Raw genomic sequence first — 15,433 nt, forward strand, 5'->3', positions numbered from 1 at the left:
CAAATGACTCAAAAAAATGATTCACTTTGGTGAGTGACTCATTAGAACACGATTCAGTAAAAAGAGTCAAGTTCACCATCGTTAGTGTTGGTGGATGTGGCTGCGGGGGGGGTCAGATGGGGGCGAGCGGTGGCGTGAAGCCCGCCTGCTTCTCCTTCTTCGCCCCCGTTAAACTCCTGGACACCAGCTGAGCCAGTTATTGACAACTAATTAGAAAGCAATTAGCTCCAAACATTTCATCATTGAAAACAGATGGGGCGGCAAGAAATGAGAGAGTTTGCTCCCTCTTAACTCACCCCCCACCTCCACACACACTCACACACACACACAAACACACACACACACACAAACGCGCGCACTGATGCATGTGTTTGGCTCTGAGCCGGAGAGAAAGCAGCCTCTTCCAGGACTGATCAGGGGTGGACAGCTTCTCCTCGTGGAGCCACATATCATCTCCAGCCTGCAAAGAGAGGAGTGGGGGGGGGACTTGCAAACGGGCTCCCAGCAGCAATTATTCAAAAGGAAGAAAACATCCGTCTTCCAGAGTCATGTTCAGGCTTCAAATCCACTTCTTTCCTCCTTGGATCTGAGGCAGAAAGAGTCTCCTGTTGATCTGAAACGACACTCAGGGAGCACATTGTCGTACACTTCACGTCTCATAGCTCTCAGTGCGTGTTTCAAGAACTTCTCAGGTCGTAGATTTTACAGGTTGTGTCACCTCATGGCTCTTAGAGACTCAGCGTTTCCTAAAACACACACAGGCTGTGTTTTACTTCAGATATTTGAGTTCGGTGTCAGATATTCAGGAGCAGTATCACGTTCAGCACCTGGACGGCGTCCAGACAGCCCATGTTGGAGAGCTCATGTTTTACACACACACAGGGGGTACATGTGTTTGAAGGAGGGGGCTTTAACATGAAGAGATGAAAGTCTTTCCATCTTACCTTGAGCTTCCAAACTTCTCAGAGATGGAAGAATCTATCAGAGGTTTGTTTTTGGACAAAGCTGGTGAAACATGTTGTTTTTAGCCGGATCTGGATCAGTTTTAGTGAAAGCAAACAGCAAGTTTGTCTAATTGTTTGCAGATGCGGACTCAAACATGTTAAACTGTCATGGCCTTGGCACAAGTTTGTGTCACAACACCAACGTCTGAAGGATCCATTGTTTATCATATTTGCAAATTTGAAATATTTCTAAATTCTTTTTTTTTTATTTCTGTGAATTTTTACAAATTTAAATGCCTGTTTTAAACTTTCTCAAAATGTGAAAACTATTACTTTTTAAAAATATATATTTAATTAAATTATTAAAATACAATTTTTCAATTTTTTACCAATTTATGAAATTTTGGAATAGATTTTTGAAATGTCAAAATTTTGGGAATTTTTGCACATTTTTTCAAAGTTCATTATTTTGGAAAAACTTTTTGCAAATTTTTTGATTTTCTCACACTTTCATTTTTTTTCATTTTTAATTTCTGCTCATTTTTGCAAATAATTAGAATGCCTTTTTTTAACTTTCACAAAATGTTAAAATTTTAATTTTTTTTATTAGCAAACTTTTGAAATTTTTTGAAACTTTTTGAAATTTGATAATTTTCAATTTTTTTGCCAATTAATAACATTTTTGAAAAATTTTGGAAAATACAAAATTTGGGAAATTTTTGATTTTTTTCAAATTTCATTATTTTGGAAAAGAATTTTGCAATTTTTTTATTTTATTTATTGTTTTTTACAAAAATTTTGCAACTTTTTGCAAACGTGAAATTTTTGACATGAATAATTTTCATTTTTTAATAGAATAAAAAAACTAAGAAATCACATATCTAAATTTATAAACACAAAAAAAAACTTCTTGTTTAGAGACTTATCCACTAGATTTTTAATTTGTAGAGTATTTTATACACTTTTTTGCGCTTTATTGTGAAGATAGAGTAGATTTTTTTGGTCCCTGAATGACTTTCATCCAGGTGAGCTGAGACAAAACGGCTCTTGTTAAAGTAAAGGTTGCAGACCCCTGGCCTAGTGGTTCAATCAAACACCCCATGGTCTGGCTCAGTCTGGCCCTCTGCTCGATGGTTTTTCGCTGTCAAATGCTGCCAATAAAGTCATAAAAACAAAAAGAAAACACAAAAATTATCAAAATTAATAGTTATTATAACACTTTGTCCACTTTGTCTCAGATAGAGCTCATAAGAGCCTCAATGTGGATCAGACCAGTTCTTCCTGCTGCCACGCTCACAGACTGGAGCTGGTGTTAAGAAATAGAAAGTAAAATTCTGCGTGTCAGGAGTTTCAGGAGCACTTTTAGCTCACCGGGTTGTGGAGGTAACAGCTGGCTCTCATTAAGCAGACCTGTGGAGCTGAACCCGAAAGCGTCAAGGTCACATGGAAAATAATTACAGCTCCGCCGTGAAAATGTTTGATACAGCAAATCTAAACAGTGTTTATCTGTGGAGGGTAACTATCTCATCATCTGACACGCTAACTGTTAGCTCGTGTTCTGCTGGGAATGGATGGAGTTTGTGTTTTTGTGTCTGCACACGCGAACGCAGCGCCGCTAATGACCCGCTCGTTTGTAGCGTCTGTGGAAATGTTTGTGTTGTTATATCTGAGCGAGAACTGTAGACTCATTCATGAGATTCTCAACGAGCAGTCAGTCTGCATTCATGCAGAAGCCTGTGTGTGTGTGTATCTGTGTGTGTGTGTATGCATCCAATCACACACCATTTAATCTCCACTGGGTGTTTAACATGAACAAAATCCCTGCTTTGTTTTCCCTCTTTGTTTCTTGCTGGCCGGGCGTGAAATCAGCTGCAGGCCTCCAGCTTTCCAGATGTAACTTTCTGCGTAATCTGATGGTGACAAAGTTCACGACGACTGGAGGATTAAACTCTGAGGTCTGTCTGAGTCACTTTAATGAATCCAGTCTTTTTCTCTTCTCCACAGATTCTCTGTCATCTGGTGATGATGAGGATTATGATGAAGATCCAGAAGATGCAGGTAATGGAAATGGTGAATTCCTAATTATTACTTATTTTACTTTTTTTTTTTACTTTTACCAGACATCTGGGTGCAGACACGCTTACAGAGATAGCTTTTTATGCATGATGTCTGAATATGTTGATTTATTCATCTAAGGGAGGGTGACTTTTTTTCTACCTTAAAATAGTTTGAGTTTATGCCTAGGAAGTTCATCCTTATTTCCAGGAAGCGTATTAATTTTTTCTCTTGCCCATATAGATGAAGAGTTACGGTAAAAAAGAACAGTTTGCATCAGTTCTTGCCTGTTACCTTGATTATCTGCAGGATTTTCCTAAAAAAAAAAAGGGAACTTTTGCAAGAATAATCCTGCTATACATGTGTGTCAGTGTCAGTGTCTGCCTCGACCCCCTCCCCTGCCTGGATGTTTTAGTTGTATCTGGACTAGGGATGGAACAGTTTATGCAAAATCCCTGAACCGTTCAGTTTCTTACTCAGTTCAAGGCACTTGTGCTTCATTCGGTTCGAGTTTTTCTATGTTCTTAGTTTTTCAGCTCAGTTTAAAGCGAGCATGTAGCTCCAAACTTACGCTAGCGAAACGCGAGATGAAGGCTACAGTGGAACAGTTGTGGGAAAGCATATGCGTGTTGTTTACATGATGAGTAGAGAACACAGAGTTAGAGGGTGAACCTGTGGCGTTGGAAGCTCTTTAGATTCAGTCTGAGCTCTGATGACGGCGTGAAGAAAGTGGAGGATAAAACCACAACTGAGTGTTGCCGACTTAAAGACTTTGTCGCTACATTTAATGACTTTTCAGATCCCTCTGGTCGGGATGGGTTCCAAATTGGGTACTTTTATATGTACCGACCGAATTCTGTCAAAAGTAGAGGGTATCGATTCATGTAAAACCAAAAGGTACCATGTTTAGGTACCTAAACGCATCCTTGTGACTGTGAGAGAGTGGAAGAGTAGGAGATTTTCCATGCTGGACATGAACACAGCATTGCAAGGTTATATATTGAGTTTGATTAAATTTGTTAAATTGAATTTTTTTTATATTTCATTATCAAACAAATTGATATTTTTACGACATAAACACAAAAAAGTACCGAAACTTGGTACCGTTGAGTACCGGTACCGATTGCCAGGTACCGGGCATCGGTACCTTATCGTTTCAAATGTGAAAGGAACCCATCCCTACCCTCTGGTGAGTTTTTTATAGATGACAATTCTTGCAATTTTTCTGGAGTTTTGAGAAGCTGATCATGTTTTGATCTCCTCAATGGTCAGTGTGTGCTATCGCAAGCCCCTTATTGATATTGAGATATTAAAAAACAAGAATGGACAGAAGAACGTTAATCTGTAGTTGTAAACATATTCATTATGTTGTGTTTTACTTGCTTTCTGGGTCTACCACGTTATTTCTCTCTCCTACAAAGTCCATGACAATTACATGCAAATAAATCATTCTGCAAATTAGACAGCAGCGTCACTTAGTGGATTTTGAAGACTTCTGGGACAGCCAATAGTGACTTTCCTTACTGAGGAGTTGGCATGTTAAAACTAACAGTGTTTAACTCAGCTTTAATGATGTTTTAGAAGGGGAAACAGCCTCATTCTTTCAGGTTTTTCACAACTTTCCATCCTTAATCTGGATGTTTTTGAGTGGAGAGTAGGCGTGGTTGCATCAGCTAATCACAGCGTGCCCAGTGCGCAAGTGACTTTGTGTGTTGATTAGCGAGTGGAGGAAGCTATCCCGAGCAGTGTGCATAACTCAGGTAGACAGATATGAATCATTTACTGAGCTGCTTACAACTAAGACTGAACGATCATGGCTGTGTCAGAGCCGAAACGAAACATGTTTGACTCAGGAGAAGCACCCTTGGTGGCAACTTTTGTGATGACCTAAGTTTTGAAAAGCTTAAGTGATGCCAACTTTTGTGATTTTCATCCTCGCAAAAGTAGTTGAACTCAATGACATCAGGTTAAAGCCACAGTTAGCAGCCTCACTCTACCTGCAGTGTCTCTTAATATGGTTTAACAACATTAGACATTCAGTGACTTCTTAAATTTTTATCCAGTCAACATGAAAGGCCAGGGCTCTTGAAAATCTAGAGCACATTTTTTTTTCACGTTTCATTTCTTCAGATAATGATCATTTGAGCCGCTGCAGAAAAGTCAAGGTGAAGTTGGGTTGCGGGTTGGAGCTGGAGTTTTGAGGAGTTTAGTGCTCTGTTGAGATTTAGGGACAAGAATTGCCTCATCAACATTTTTCTGTCAGAGTTTAATCTGCAGTTTGGGCCTCTGACTCACTTCCCTGTCCCTGAGATGAAGGATTTTGTTTGTTAAAGCGATAAAAGTCAAAAAGAAATGAGTCCTCATCAGAGAGTTGGTGCCTGTCGTTGGATTTATGCATCTGATTAGAGTTTTCTGTCTGTAATTGGAGTTATACGGCCTCCATAAGTGCTCGGCGTGCTCATATTCAAGCTTCTCCTCGGAGCATTAAACTAAATGGTGCCGTCGCAGGCATCAGAAGTCGCTGGATCTCCAGAGGTTGACATCCCTCTGTGAGCAGGAAGCCGTGCCGAGATCAGGTGCAGGTGAACAAAGAACGATGAGGGATGGTTTCTGCCGGCTGCGTGCCGCTTTACACACTCACTTCTGTCAGCGAGCATGACTCGTGAGAGGCAGAAAATGTCTCCACCCCTCGGTGGGCTCTGGACCAGCAAGACGCCACACTGAGCTGCCTTTGTTGTTGGGAACGGAGAGACAGAGACAGACCTAAAAACGTAGAGTGAAGTAAGTGAGACAATAGAGAGCCTGGCACAGACTTTAAACAGAGACGGATGTCTTTAAGTCATATTTATATCCCTGTAAAAGCTTTTTATACATTTTACAACTGTCTGCAAACTTTAAGTTCAAAGAAGAAAGAAAAAGTCTGAAAACCAGCCAGAAAGATGTCAGCAGTCTGAAACTATCCATCACGCCTCAGACTGAATCCCAGTCCACCTTCGCTGCTGGACATAACCAGAGCCAGAGGCGATGAGGATCAGTTTCTGTGACAGACGCCCAGCTCAAATCAAAGCCGCCTTTTGGAAACGTCTCTACAAAGCTCAGAGCGAATCAGTCACTGTCACTCACAGCCGCGAACTCAACTCAGAGACGGTCGCAGTGGCTCTGTCTGAATGCAGCGTGGTGTTTGGTTTAACGTTCAGCAGATCTGTTGTTGCTCAGCGTCTGTCAGAACGCGGGGAGGGATGGATTCAGGGGGAAACGGCCTCAAGGTAAAGAGACGCAAAGAGTTTCAAAACTTTGAAGAAAGAAAAGAGAAAAATAGTGTCTCAAAATCAAAAAACAGCCAGATGTTGTATTGATGATGATGATAACTCAAATTTAGGTCCCGTTTACACGACAACGTTTCATCTGAAAACGCTCAAACGCAGTGAAAAAAATCTGCGTTTACACGGGAATGCTGAGGGACTGAAAACCCTGTAGTAAGCATGCCAGGCCTGTAGTTGGCGCTATAACTGTCTCATCCATAAGCAGCTTTTTGGAGATCTCCACTGAAGTAGAGTTGAGCCGGCTTTTCAGAAGAATCCCGCTCTGGTGCTGTTTTCAAAAGTTAGCGTTTTAGGTTGGCTAAAACACAGTTTCTGTGACAGCACAAGGGTAAAGCGCAGCAAACTTTTGCATTTCACCCTAAAATCGTTGTCATATAAAAGGCACCTTATGTAGAGTCTTTCCCTTTCCCCTTTACAGGGTTGGGTTAGGGCAGGGGTCTTCAACCTGCGACTCTAGAGCCTTGTGTGGCTCTTTGACTCCTTTGCAGTGGCTCCTTGTAGCTTTAAAAAAATATTATTAAAATAAGAATTTTTATTTTTTCTTACAGAGATTAAAGACACTGACACAATATGAAATCTTGAAAAAAATAAAATATCAAAATTTTGAAATGTTTGCAAATTAAAATAAAAATAATTGGAGATTTTTTGAAATTGCAAAATTTTTGAAAGATTTTTTTTGCATTTTTGAATTTTTAGACATTTTTTAAAATTTTAAAGATTTTTTATTTTTTTTTGCAAATTTTTGAAATTCTTTTTTGCATTTTTTTAATTTTTGCATTTTTTTCAATTTTAACAATTTTTAACATTTTTTGGCAAATTTATCAAAATTAAAAAAAACAAGACTTCACTTGTCAACTTACACTGAATCCACTCTGTTGCAGTCTGGCTGCGTCTCTGCTCCGGCAGGTTGCAGCAGATGCACAAGCTTCCTGCTTTTTGCAGGATGTCAGAGCTGTGTCACACCAAACTGCAAAAAGCAGAATGTGCAGGACAGGAAGTCATGTGGGAAAAACCACCTAAAAACACCCGATGACTTTCAAAATAAAACAAAGCACATCCAAACCACATGATCTTTATCTTGACTACAACAACAACAACAAAAAAAACACAATTAGGGGGACCAGACCAGGAGCAAATGTTGCACATCATAACCAGTGGATGAGGGTGCTCATGGGAAATGCAGTCCAAAACCAACACGCCACCAAAACTCCTTAAAGCTTGTTTTTTTCCACTTTGAGTTTTTGAAGCTCCTTTCCTCTTCTCTGTGTTGTTAAAGCGAAGGATTCCCTTCCTGTCAGAGCAGATAAAAAAGAAATCTGTGTTTAATGAGGCGTTTTGTTGAGAAAGTCAAAACAGGTAACAAACTGGAAAAAAGGACTCAGCAAAGTAATTACCTCCATATTTATACTAATACTCTTATTAAAGTCTCTGAAATTAAAAAATAATATTTTACTTCTTCCTGCAGCACTCAAAGCTCTCCATCTTTTAATGAACAAAGGAATGTCTGGTAATATTCTTTGTCTCGGCACTATCGCTTTCAACATTTAATCCCTTCATTCTGCTCACTTGGATGTGGGAGGATTATTGTTGTAATCTGGCGACATATTAATACAGAGCTGTTTTTCTTTGAGCCGTTTAGTCGATGTGTCCAGAGATAAAAGATGAAAGCAGGAGAAAAAAGCTGGAGGAAGCTTTTCTTTTTGTCGTCATGGTCGTCCTGGGGAAGCTTTACACCTGTGAGACCTGGAGCTTCAGCCTGAAGCGTTTCTTAACCCGGCTGAAGTGGCAGCGGCTTACCGCAGACGTCCTGAATGCCGGTAAATAGCCCCAGACTGCCAGACTTAATCTCTGGATGTAAGTCCGCCTCATGACATACGGGGCTCCCATTTCCTGGCCAAAAGGAGAGGGATTAGCCCAGAAACGTTAAACCACATATCGCTGCTTAATGTCCGCTAAGCCTGCGCTAATTAGCAGGCTGTAGCAGGAAGGAGCCATGTGATGAGCCGCACGGCCGGCCGGAGAGTCCCCGTAGGTAGTGGGACAAACATCCACATCCACAAGCAGAGAGGAGGAGGAAGAGGAGGAGGAGGAGGAGGAGGAGGAGGAGGTGACAGAACCAGGAAGAGGAGTGAGGAAGCGTTTCCTGATTGACGTCCAGATGGAGACGATCTGAAGAGTTGAGTCACTCGGTGTCTGCCAGGAGCCATGATGCCTCTGCTGGCCTTCGATGGACTGATCTCAGAGCAGACACAGACAGTCATGAGCTCATTCTCCAGCAGCCTCCAGGAGTCACTCAGCCGTTTCCCAAAGCCTCCTGGGAAAAAAAAAAAAAACAGTACACAGGGCCTTGCAACGACAGTGAGTCCTGCAGGAGACGTCGATGCGCAGAAATGACATTATCGACCCGTTTGTGAGATTGACACCAGATCTGTTTTCCGTTTTCCGTCCAGGGAGGAGGCGACGGGCGTGTTTGTTGATGCTGAATCTTTCCAGGTTCACTCAGGGGACAAGCTGTGCGCCGTGACTGAACTGTGAGGTCCACATTAGTGAAGCCTTTTTCACCAGATGATGTTAAAGTGCTACAGCTTCATAAAAACAGAAAATTAAAAATAAAAAGATAGAAGCGGGCAGTAAAACAGTTAAAATAAAACAATTTGATGTGGCAGACAGTCTTAAAAAGCATCAAAGTGGTTAAAAGCTTATCTTTAAAGAAATTTTAACCCCCTTTATAAAAAAGTTGAACAGTAGATTGTGTTGCTGTCAAGGTGTCGGCAGAGTCTGTATTAAACAATGTAACTGTCACTGCCCACGTACTTCCAGATGTCCTTTGCGTTGTTATTGTAGTTAACTAATACATCCACCAGGGGGGTCAGCCCAGAGTCAAAAGTTTATGACAATGAAACTCCAAAACAAACATGGCGACTGTGAAGGAGGTATTGATAATGTCCCACTTGCAAAAAAGCCAAAAACGGAGGCAGCGTTGTTGGAGGCGATGGTTGGTGAGGCTGTTAAATACATCACGAAAGTTCAGGTATCAGTATCAGGTAGTAACATAGGCTGTATATAGAGTGGACAGCGTGGCTCCGCCATTTATCATTGTACGGTTTTTAAGCCAAAATTCCCCCGTCACAGGCGCCACCATTGTAGCAGTTTGGAGCCAGAGTCTGGGCACTAGAGACTGTGAGGGATTCTGGGAGAATCTGAGTGGAGCCGGGTGACAAAAATAATTATAATTTTTTTTCTTTAGGGAGTCTAATCACTTCCTGACTCTACCCCCTGACATATTTTACAATCCCTGAAAAAAATACACGAGAACGGCAGCCGTCAATCATCGTTAAACGTTACGTAAAGCCTACTTTTTAACCTCGTATAACTAATGAAAACAAAATGTTTCAGAAAAAAGAGGACTTTAATTCAAGACAGCCAAATGATATCTTCAAATCACCACAACAATCCAATGTGAGAAACATTTCTACAAGGTGTATTAATTTTTTAAAGTTTGAGCACAGCCCATCTGGAATGACTGGGGAGATGAATTTTTTTGACCGATACTGCAGCCAGCCACCAGGGGGAGCAGTTTTTGTGGAGACCTTTATTTTTTTATTATTATTATTTATTTTGTTCTTTTATAAATACCAATCAATACAAAGAAAAATAAAATATCCCCAAAACTGAATGAAAAGGAGCAGAAAGAAGAGAACTCTTGTTGCATCTGCCCCTTCTGTCACAGGATATTAATCAACAATCACATGACAATAATATAAAAAAAATTACATAACAGAACAGCTGCAGGCAAACATGCCTGTTAATATTTCATTATTTTCAAAAAAGAAAAAGAAAAACTGCCAACAACAAAAAAAAACTAACAACAAAAAAAAAAAAGAACACATTTTTTTCCCCATTTATGCGACTCAGTATGATCTTCTTTAATTTCACTGTATTTACTCACTTTAATAGTAGTAATACTGCGACCTCACTGGAGGCCAAGCAAGATGATGTCCATGGATGTACTGGAACTGTGTTACTGTAGTCCAGTTAGGAGGAGAAGAAGGCATGGACCAGTTTTTCAGTATCTGAGAGCGACGGGATGGGGCGGATGTTGGGGAGGCGGTAGAAGGAAGTCTGGCAGAAATGGTCGCTGTATCAGTCTCAGAGCTGTTGAGTTGGAGGAAGTTGTGCTGCCTCCATGCCTTTATCTCCTCCAGACAGGTGGTGAGTTTAGACGGGGATGAAGGTGAGGAAAGGTTTACATAGAGTAGAGCTGTGTGTCATCAGCATAGCGATAGAATGAAACTCTGTGGTAACTGACGACTTGGCGAAAGGGAATAAGATATAAGATGAAGTAGATGGGACCAAGCACTGACCCCTGAGGCACACCACAGGTCAAAAAAGCTGCAATATAAACTGGGTGTTTTGATGTTTTTCTGTGGTCTTCCTTCATGAATTTCCACATAAAGAGGAAAGATTAGAAGGTGCAGTGATTGGTTGAACTGGTCTGAGTCCAGTGACCACTGACGTACACTGTAAGGTGAAGCATCCATCGTCGTATTGAATTGGCAAAAGAGTAAATAAGGTCAGAGATCGAACAATCATTGGAGTTGGAAACACTGTGAAAAGGCAGAGTGTGAGTCCGCATGTGTGTGTGTGTGTGAGTGTGTGTGTGTGACAGGGGGAGGAATGTTAACAGAGCCTAATCTGTGCTCTGCTCTGCTCCCAAGCTATGCAGCCTCCTTGTTTACCCTGGCAGGAGAGCAGAGAGCCGGACGCCGGGCCACGCTACGCTGCTCGGCGGCCGCCATCCCTCCAGCTCTGTTTGCCCTGAGTCCCTGCAGGCCCTCTGGGGCAGCGCGCCTTCAAAGAGCACCAGTGTAATCTGTAATGAAATCTGCCTGTGTGCTCGCAGGCGTCAGCGAGGGCAAATTATACAATTACACAATTAGACCCCCTCCTCCTCCTCCTCCTCCTCCTCCTCCTCCTCCTTTTCCCCCGATCGGTGTCTGAGCGCTGAAGGGCCCTGTGCCGCGGCGATCGGCCTCGCCGTGCGTCCTGTCCTGCTCCAGCTAATTGCTGCTGCAGTGAAGTTTGGCTGATGGAGAGCTGCAGTCACGCTCCTCCGCTCTGCGACACGGAGCCAGCGGGCGGAGGGAACGTCAGCGCGGAGCTGCAGGGGTGTAGTGTGTGTGTGGGTGTGTGCAACACTTGTAACAGCTTCGCTTTTAGTCCCAGCACAAAGAAAGTGTAATTAAACTCTGTTTTTGTTCAGAGAAAGAAAAGCACTCAGACAGCGCTAACCTCTGCCAAAGCCTGCACAATCCTCTTAACTTGTTGTTTTAATAACAGAAAGTATTTTAAAAACTTTAATCTGCATCTGGATCTGCATCAAAACACACACACACACACACACGGACCGAGAGCCGTGAAACCTGTGCCAGGTTTCCACTCCTTGGAGTAAGTGCAGTAGTTTATGAGAAAATCTCCTCAATCTGAAGAAATAATCCAGCAAGAAAAATAATCATTAGAGAAATTCCTGGACCCCCACCAGAAAGTAATCATTTCAGTTTGGGCTCAGGGCCGGACTTTCCACCACACCTCTCTGAGATCGCTCAGACCAAACCAACTGACGGACCAGCTACCATCAAACTCAACCCTGAGTCAGCTGTGACACAACAATCTGGATGAAGAGTCAGGTGATGGCTTCCTCCAAGCCTTAAAGGGGCAGTGTGTAGAAATAAGAGTCAGATTTTAGAATGAGCCCTAAGTAACATCCCATCACTCAGTGGCTCTCAGCCTTAGCAGATAAAACAGGATCCTGAAGTTAGCATCATGTATTCTGATCATCATGTTGATGGTGTTGATGTCTCATATCTGGAGAAACAACAGGCAGAAAGCTCCACGACAACCACATCACCCTCTGATAGCTCATGTTCTGTTTGACAGAGCCAGCCTTCAACACTGAAGCTCAAACACTGTTAGAATAGAATAGAATAGAATAGAATAGAATAGAATAGAATAGAATAGAATAGAATAGAATAGAATAGAATAAGTAGGATAGAATAGAATATTCTTTTATGAATCCCCCCTGAGAATTTTTTCTCGTTTGAGATTCTCCATCAGAAAATACTCGCAACACCAATGTCTCGTTCTTTTTCTTCTTCTTCATCTTTTTCTTCTTCATCATCATCTTCTTTTTCTCCTTCCTCTTCTTCTTCCTTTTCTTCTTCTTCTCCATCTTCGCCTACTTCTTCTTCTTCTGCTTCATCTCCTTCCTCTTCTTTTTCATTTTCTTCTTCTTCTTCTTCTACTGCTCCTTACTTTTCTTCTTCTTCTTCTACTTTTCCTTCTTCTTCTTCTTCTTCTTTCTCATCTTCTTCTTCATCATCTTCTTCTTCTTCTTCATCGTCTTCTACTTCTTCATCTTCGCCTACTTCTTCTTCTTCTTCTTCTTCTTCTTGTCCTTCCTTTTCTTCTTCTTCTTCTTCTTTCTCATCTTCTTCTTCATCATCTTCTTCTTCTTCTTCATCGTCTTCTACTTCTTCATCTTCGCCTACTTCTTCTTCTTCTTCTTCTTCTTCTTGTCCTTCCTTTTCTTCTTCTTCTTCTTCTTTCTCATCTTCTTCTTCATCATCTTCTTCTTCTTCTTCATCGTCTTCTACTTCTTCATCTTCGCCTACTTCTTCTTCTTCTTCTTCTTCTTCTTCTTCTCCTCCATCCTTTTCTTTCCCTCTTCCTCCTCCTTCTTTTTCTTCTTTGACTTGTTCTTCTCCTCCTTCCCCTTTTTCTTCTTCTTCCTCAAAAACCATGCCAACTGTTTCCGTGTCAGAGACAATATGACACAGAGTAGTGCTGGTCATCATGGTGGCTGAAGTTAGTGAATGTTGGGATCAGGATGTCAGAGAAGAAGAGATAAATTGAGGAACAGACAGCTATAGACCAGTCGCTACTTTTACAGCTTCAATGAGGGACTCTTTGTCAGATTACCTCTGACCTGGAAACAGTCGGCATGTGAGGTGACCAATCAGAAAGAAGAAGTCGAGCTTGTAGAGGGAGAGTGGTCCTCTTGGGCATGGATTATGGTTTTGATGCACGCTCATTTTGGCACTTTCCTGACACCATTAACAGCTCTTCTTCTACTTCTTCTACCGTCAAAGCTCTTCTTCTCTGCCTGACTTTCAGGTAGATTTTAGGACCTGAGGCCAGGCTCATATTGAAAAGCAATTTCTCTCTTTCTGTCCCCCAAAATCTGCCGTAGACAAACACGGCTGTTCGTAATGTCTGCTTTCGTGCAGTGATGTCAATATAAAAAGCTTTTCTTCTCACTTAAGACAAAGTAAAGGAAAGTTTTATGGGGATTACTGTTCACTTATTTTAGCAAATGTCACATCACGTGTCTCTTGCTATGTGCATACATGACAGCCAAGGCAGGGAGAGCAGCAGCCCAAAATTTTTTTTTTGTGTCTCCACCAGAAGAGAAGACAGTAGATCTGCGATATTTTCTAAATCAAGCCTCAAAATAAAAATATTCCAGCGTCTTTTAATCAGATACTTAAGGACACTGCAGTCAAAGAGAGTTTGTAAACCCTGAACACTCCCCGTGAAATGATGCAGACTGTGACAGAAAGCTCTCTGCAGTGCACACACCCCCTGAAAGTGAATACATGTTTGGTAATGTGTGTTATGGCCTCTCTTGGCCAACATAAACCAAACAAACAGAGATAGGGTTGTGTATTTTTAGGCTCCCCTCCTCGGTTAACCCTGCGGCTGACAGGTGGACATGACACCGTAACTGCTGAGCCGAGAGAACACGTTACGCTAAACCAGTTTCCACTACGGCGGCAGCATATCAGCGCAGGGCAGGGAGGGTTATCTGCAGACCCCCTGTCCCCGTGGGGTTTGAGGGGTATCTGCTCCACTCACCCACCCCCACCACCTCCCCCCTCTGCTGAGAAAATCCCACTCCCCTCTGCTGAGGAAATACCATCCAGCCAATTAGACACGGGATGGGATTCCTGTGTGTTGCTGAGCGGACGGAGCAGGACGGCGCAGTAAATCAAAAACAAACTGGCAGCCGGAGATCCTGGGGACGGACAGCGGCGGTTTCTTTCTTTACGCCGCAGAGCGACACGATTGGCTGCTCAGGATTCAGACTCCATGGAGCTGAGACATCAGGTTTAAATCATAAAATGACTCAAATCACCCAGTACTTCATTTGAAATAAGAGTCTCAGTATGTGCTCAACATTTCTACTCTCTGAAAAAATTCCCTCTGAATTTAGTTACATTAAAAAGTCCAAAAACAAGATTTTATTGAAACTCTGAAGAGTAAATATTTCATTTCTTTTATATATTCTCTTTAAGATTTGATTCTAGTTGTCAGCTCAGAGGATTGGGGCCAAACTAAGGGTGAAAATTGATTTCAAGTTTTGAGAAAAAATTGCAATAAAACAGGGAAAAGTCAGAAATTACGAAGAGAAAAGTCAAAGAAAGAAAAAATTGAGTTTCCAAGAAAAAAAATTAAGGGAATAAAGTCATAAAGGCTGGGTTGTTTGTTTTTTGTTTGTTTGTTTGTTTGTTTGTTTGTTTTTATCTGAAGATAAACTCATAAATCATGAATCAGAATCCGATTTATAGCCAAGTAGTTTTTACGTTGTAAGAAATTTTTCTTGGTCTGTTGGAGGAATATTAAAAATAATAATAATAATAATAATAATAAAACAATAAAAAAACAAAACAAACTGTGAATTAAAAAAAACATTTAAAAAACAGTAAAAAGTATGATTAAAAAAATATTAACAAAAACAATAAAAAAAAATATGATTAGAAAATAATTAAAAATAAAAAATAAAAAAATTTGAATAACGAAATATTGTGATTTTTTTTTTTAAACAAAAGTCTTTGCATGAGAAAGTAAAAAAAAATTATAATAAAATATATAAAAATATATAAACAAAGAGAAAATTAGATTAAAATGTGAAAATATAAACAGAACAACTCTTTGTGTGAAGAGGACTAAGGAAACCTCACTAAGTTTAATTGAAAAAATATAGGGTTCAATGAAAAAGTTATAAATTAACCGAGAAAAAAGTCGTAAATCTAAAAAAAAAAGTTCTAATTT

The 15,433-nt window shown here is 40.9% G+C and overlaps 1 protein-coding gene across 6 annotated transcripts in view; it reads left to right on the forward strand.

The window, feature by feature from the left end:
* The window catches only part of fgfr3 (fibroblast growth factor receptor 3), a 123,944-nt gene that overhangs the window by 47,472 nt on the left and 61,039 nt on the right, over positions 1-15,433 (forward strand). For 4 of the 6 annotated variants that reach the window (XM_074691438.1, XM_074691439.1, XM_074691442.1 and 1 more), the window contains exon 4: positions 2,949-3,014. In XM_074691438.1, the coding sequence (XP_074547539.1) occupies positions 2,949-3,014 (66 nt within the window). The remainder of the gene's footprint in view (positions 1-2,948; positions 3,015-15,433) is intronic. The other 2 variants (XM_074691443.1, XM_074691444.1) reach the window with 1 other exon arrangement.

The sequence above is a fragment of the Halichoeres trimaculatus genome, unplaced genomic scaffold, assembly GCF_033239565.1.
Source record: "Halichoeres trimaculatus isolate MK-OKI-2021-1 unplaced genomic scaffold, fHalTri1.1 fHalTri1_scaffold_17, whole genome shotgun sequence".
NCBI lineage: Eukaryota > Metazoa > Chordata > Actinopteri > Labriformes > Labridae > Halichoeres > Halichoeres trimaculatus.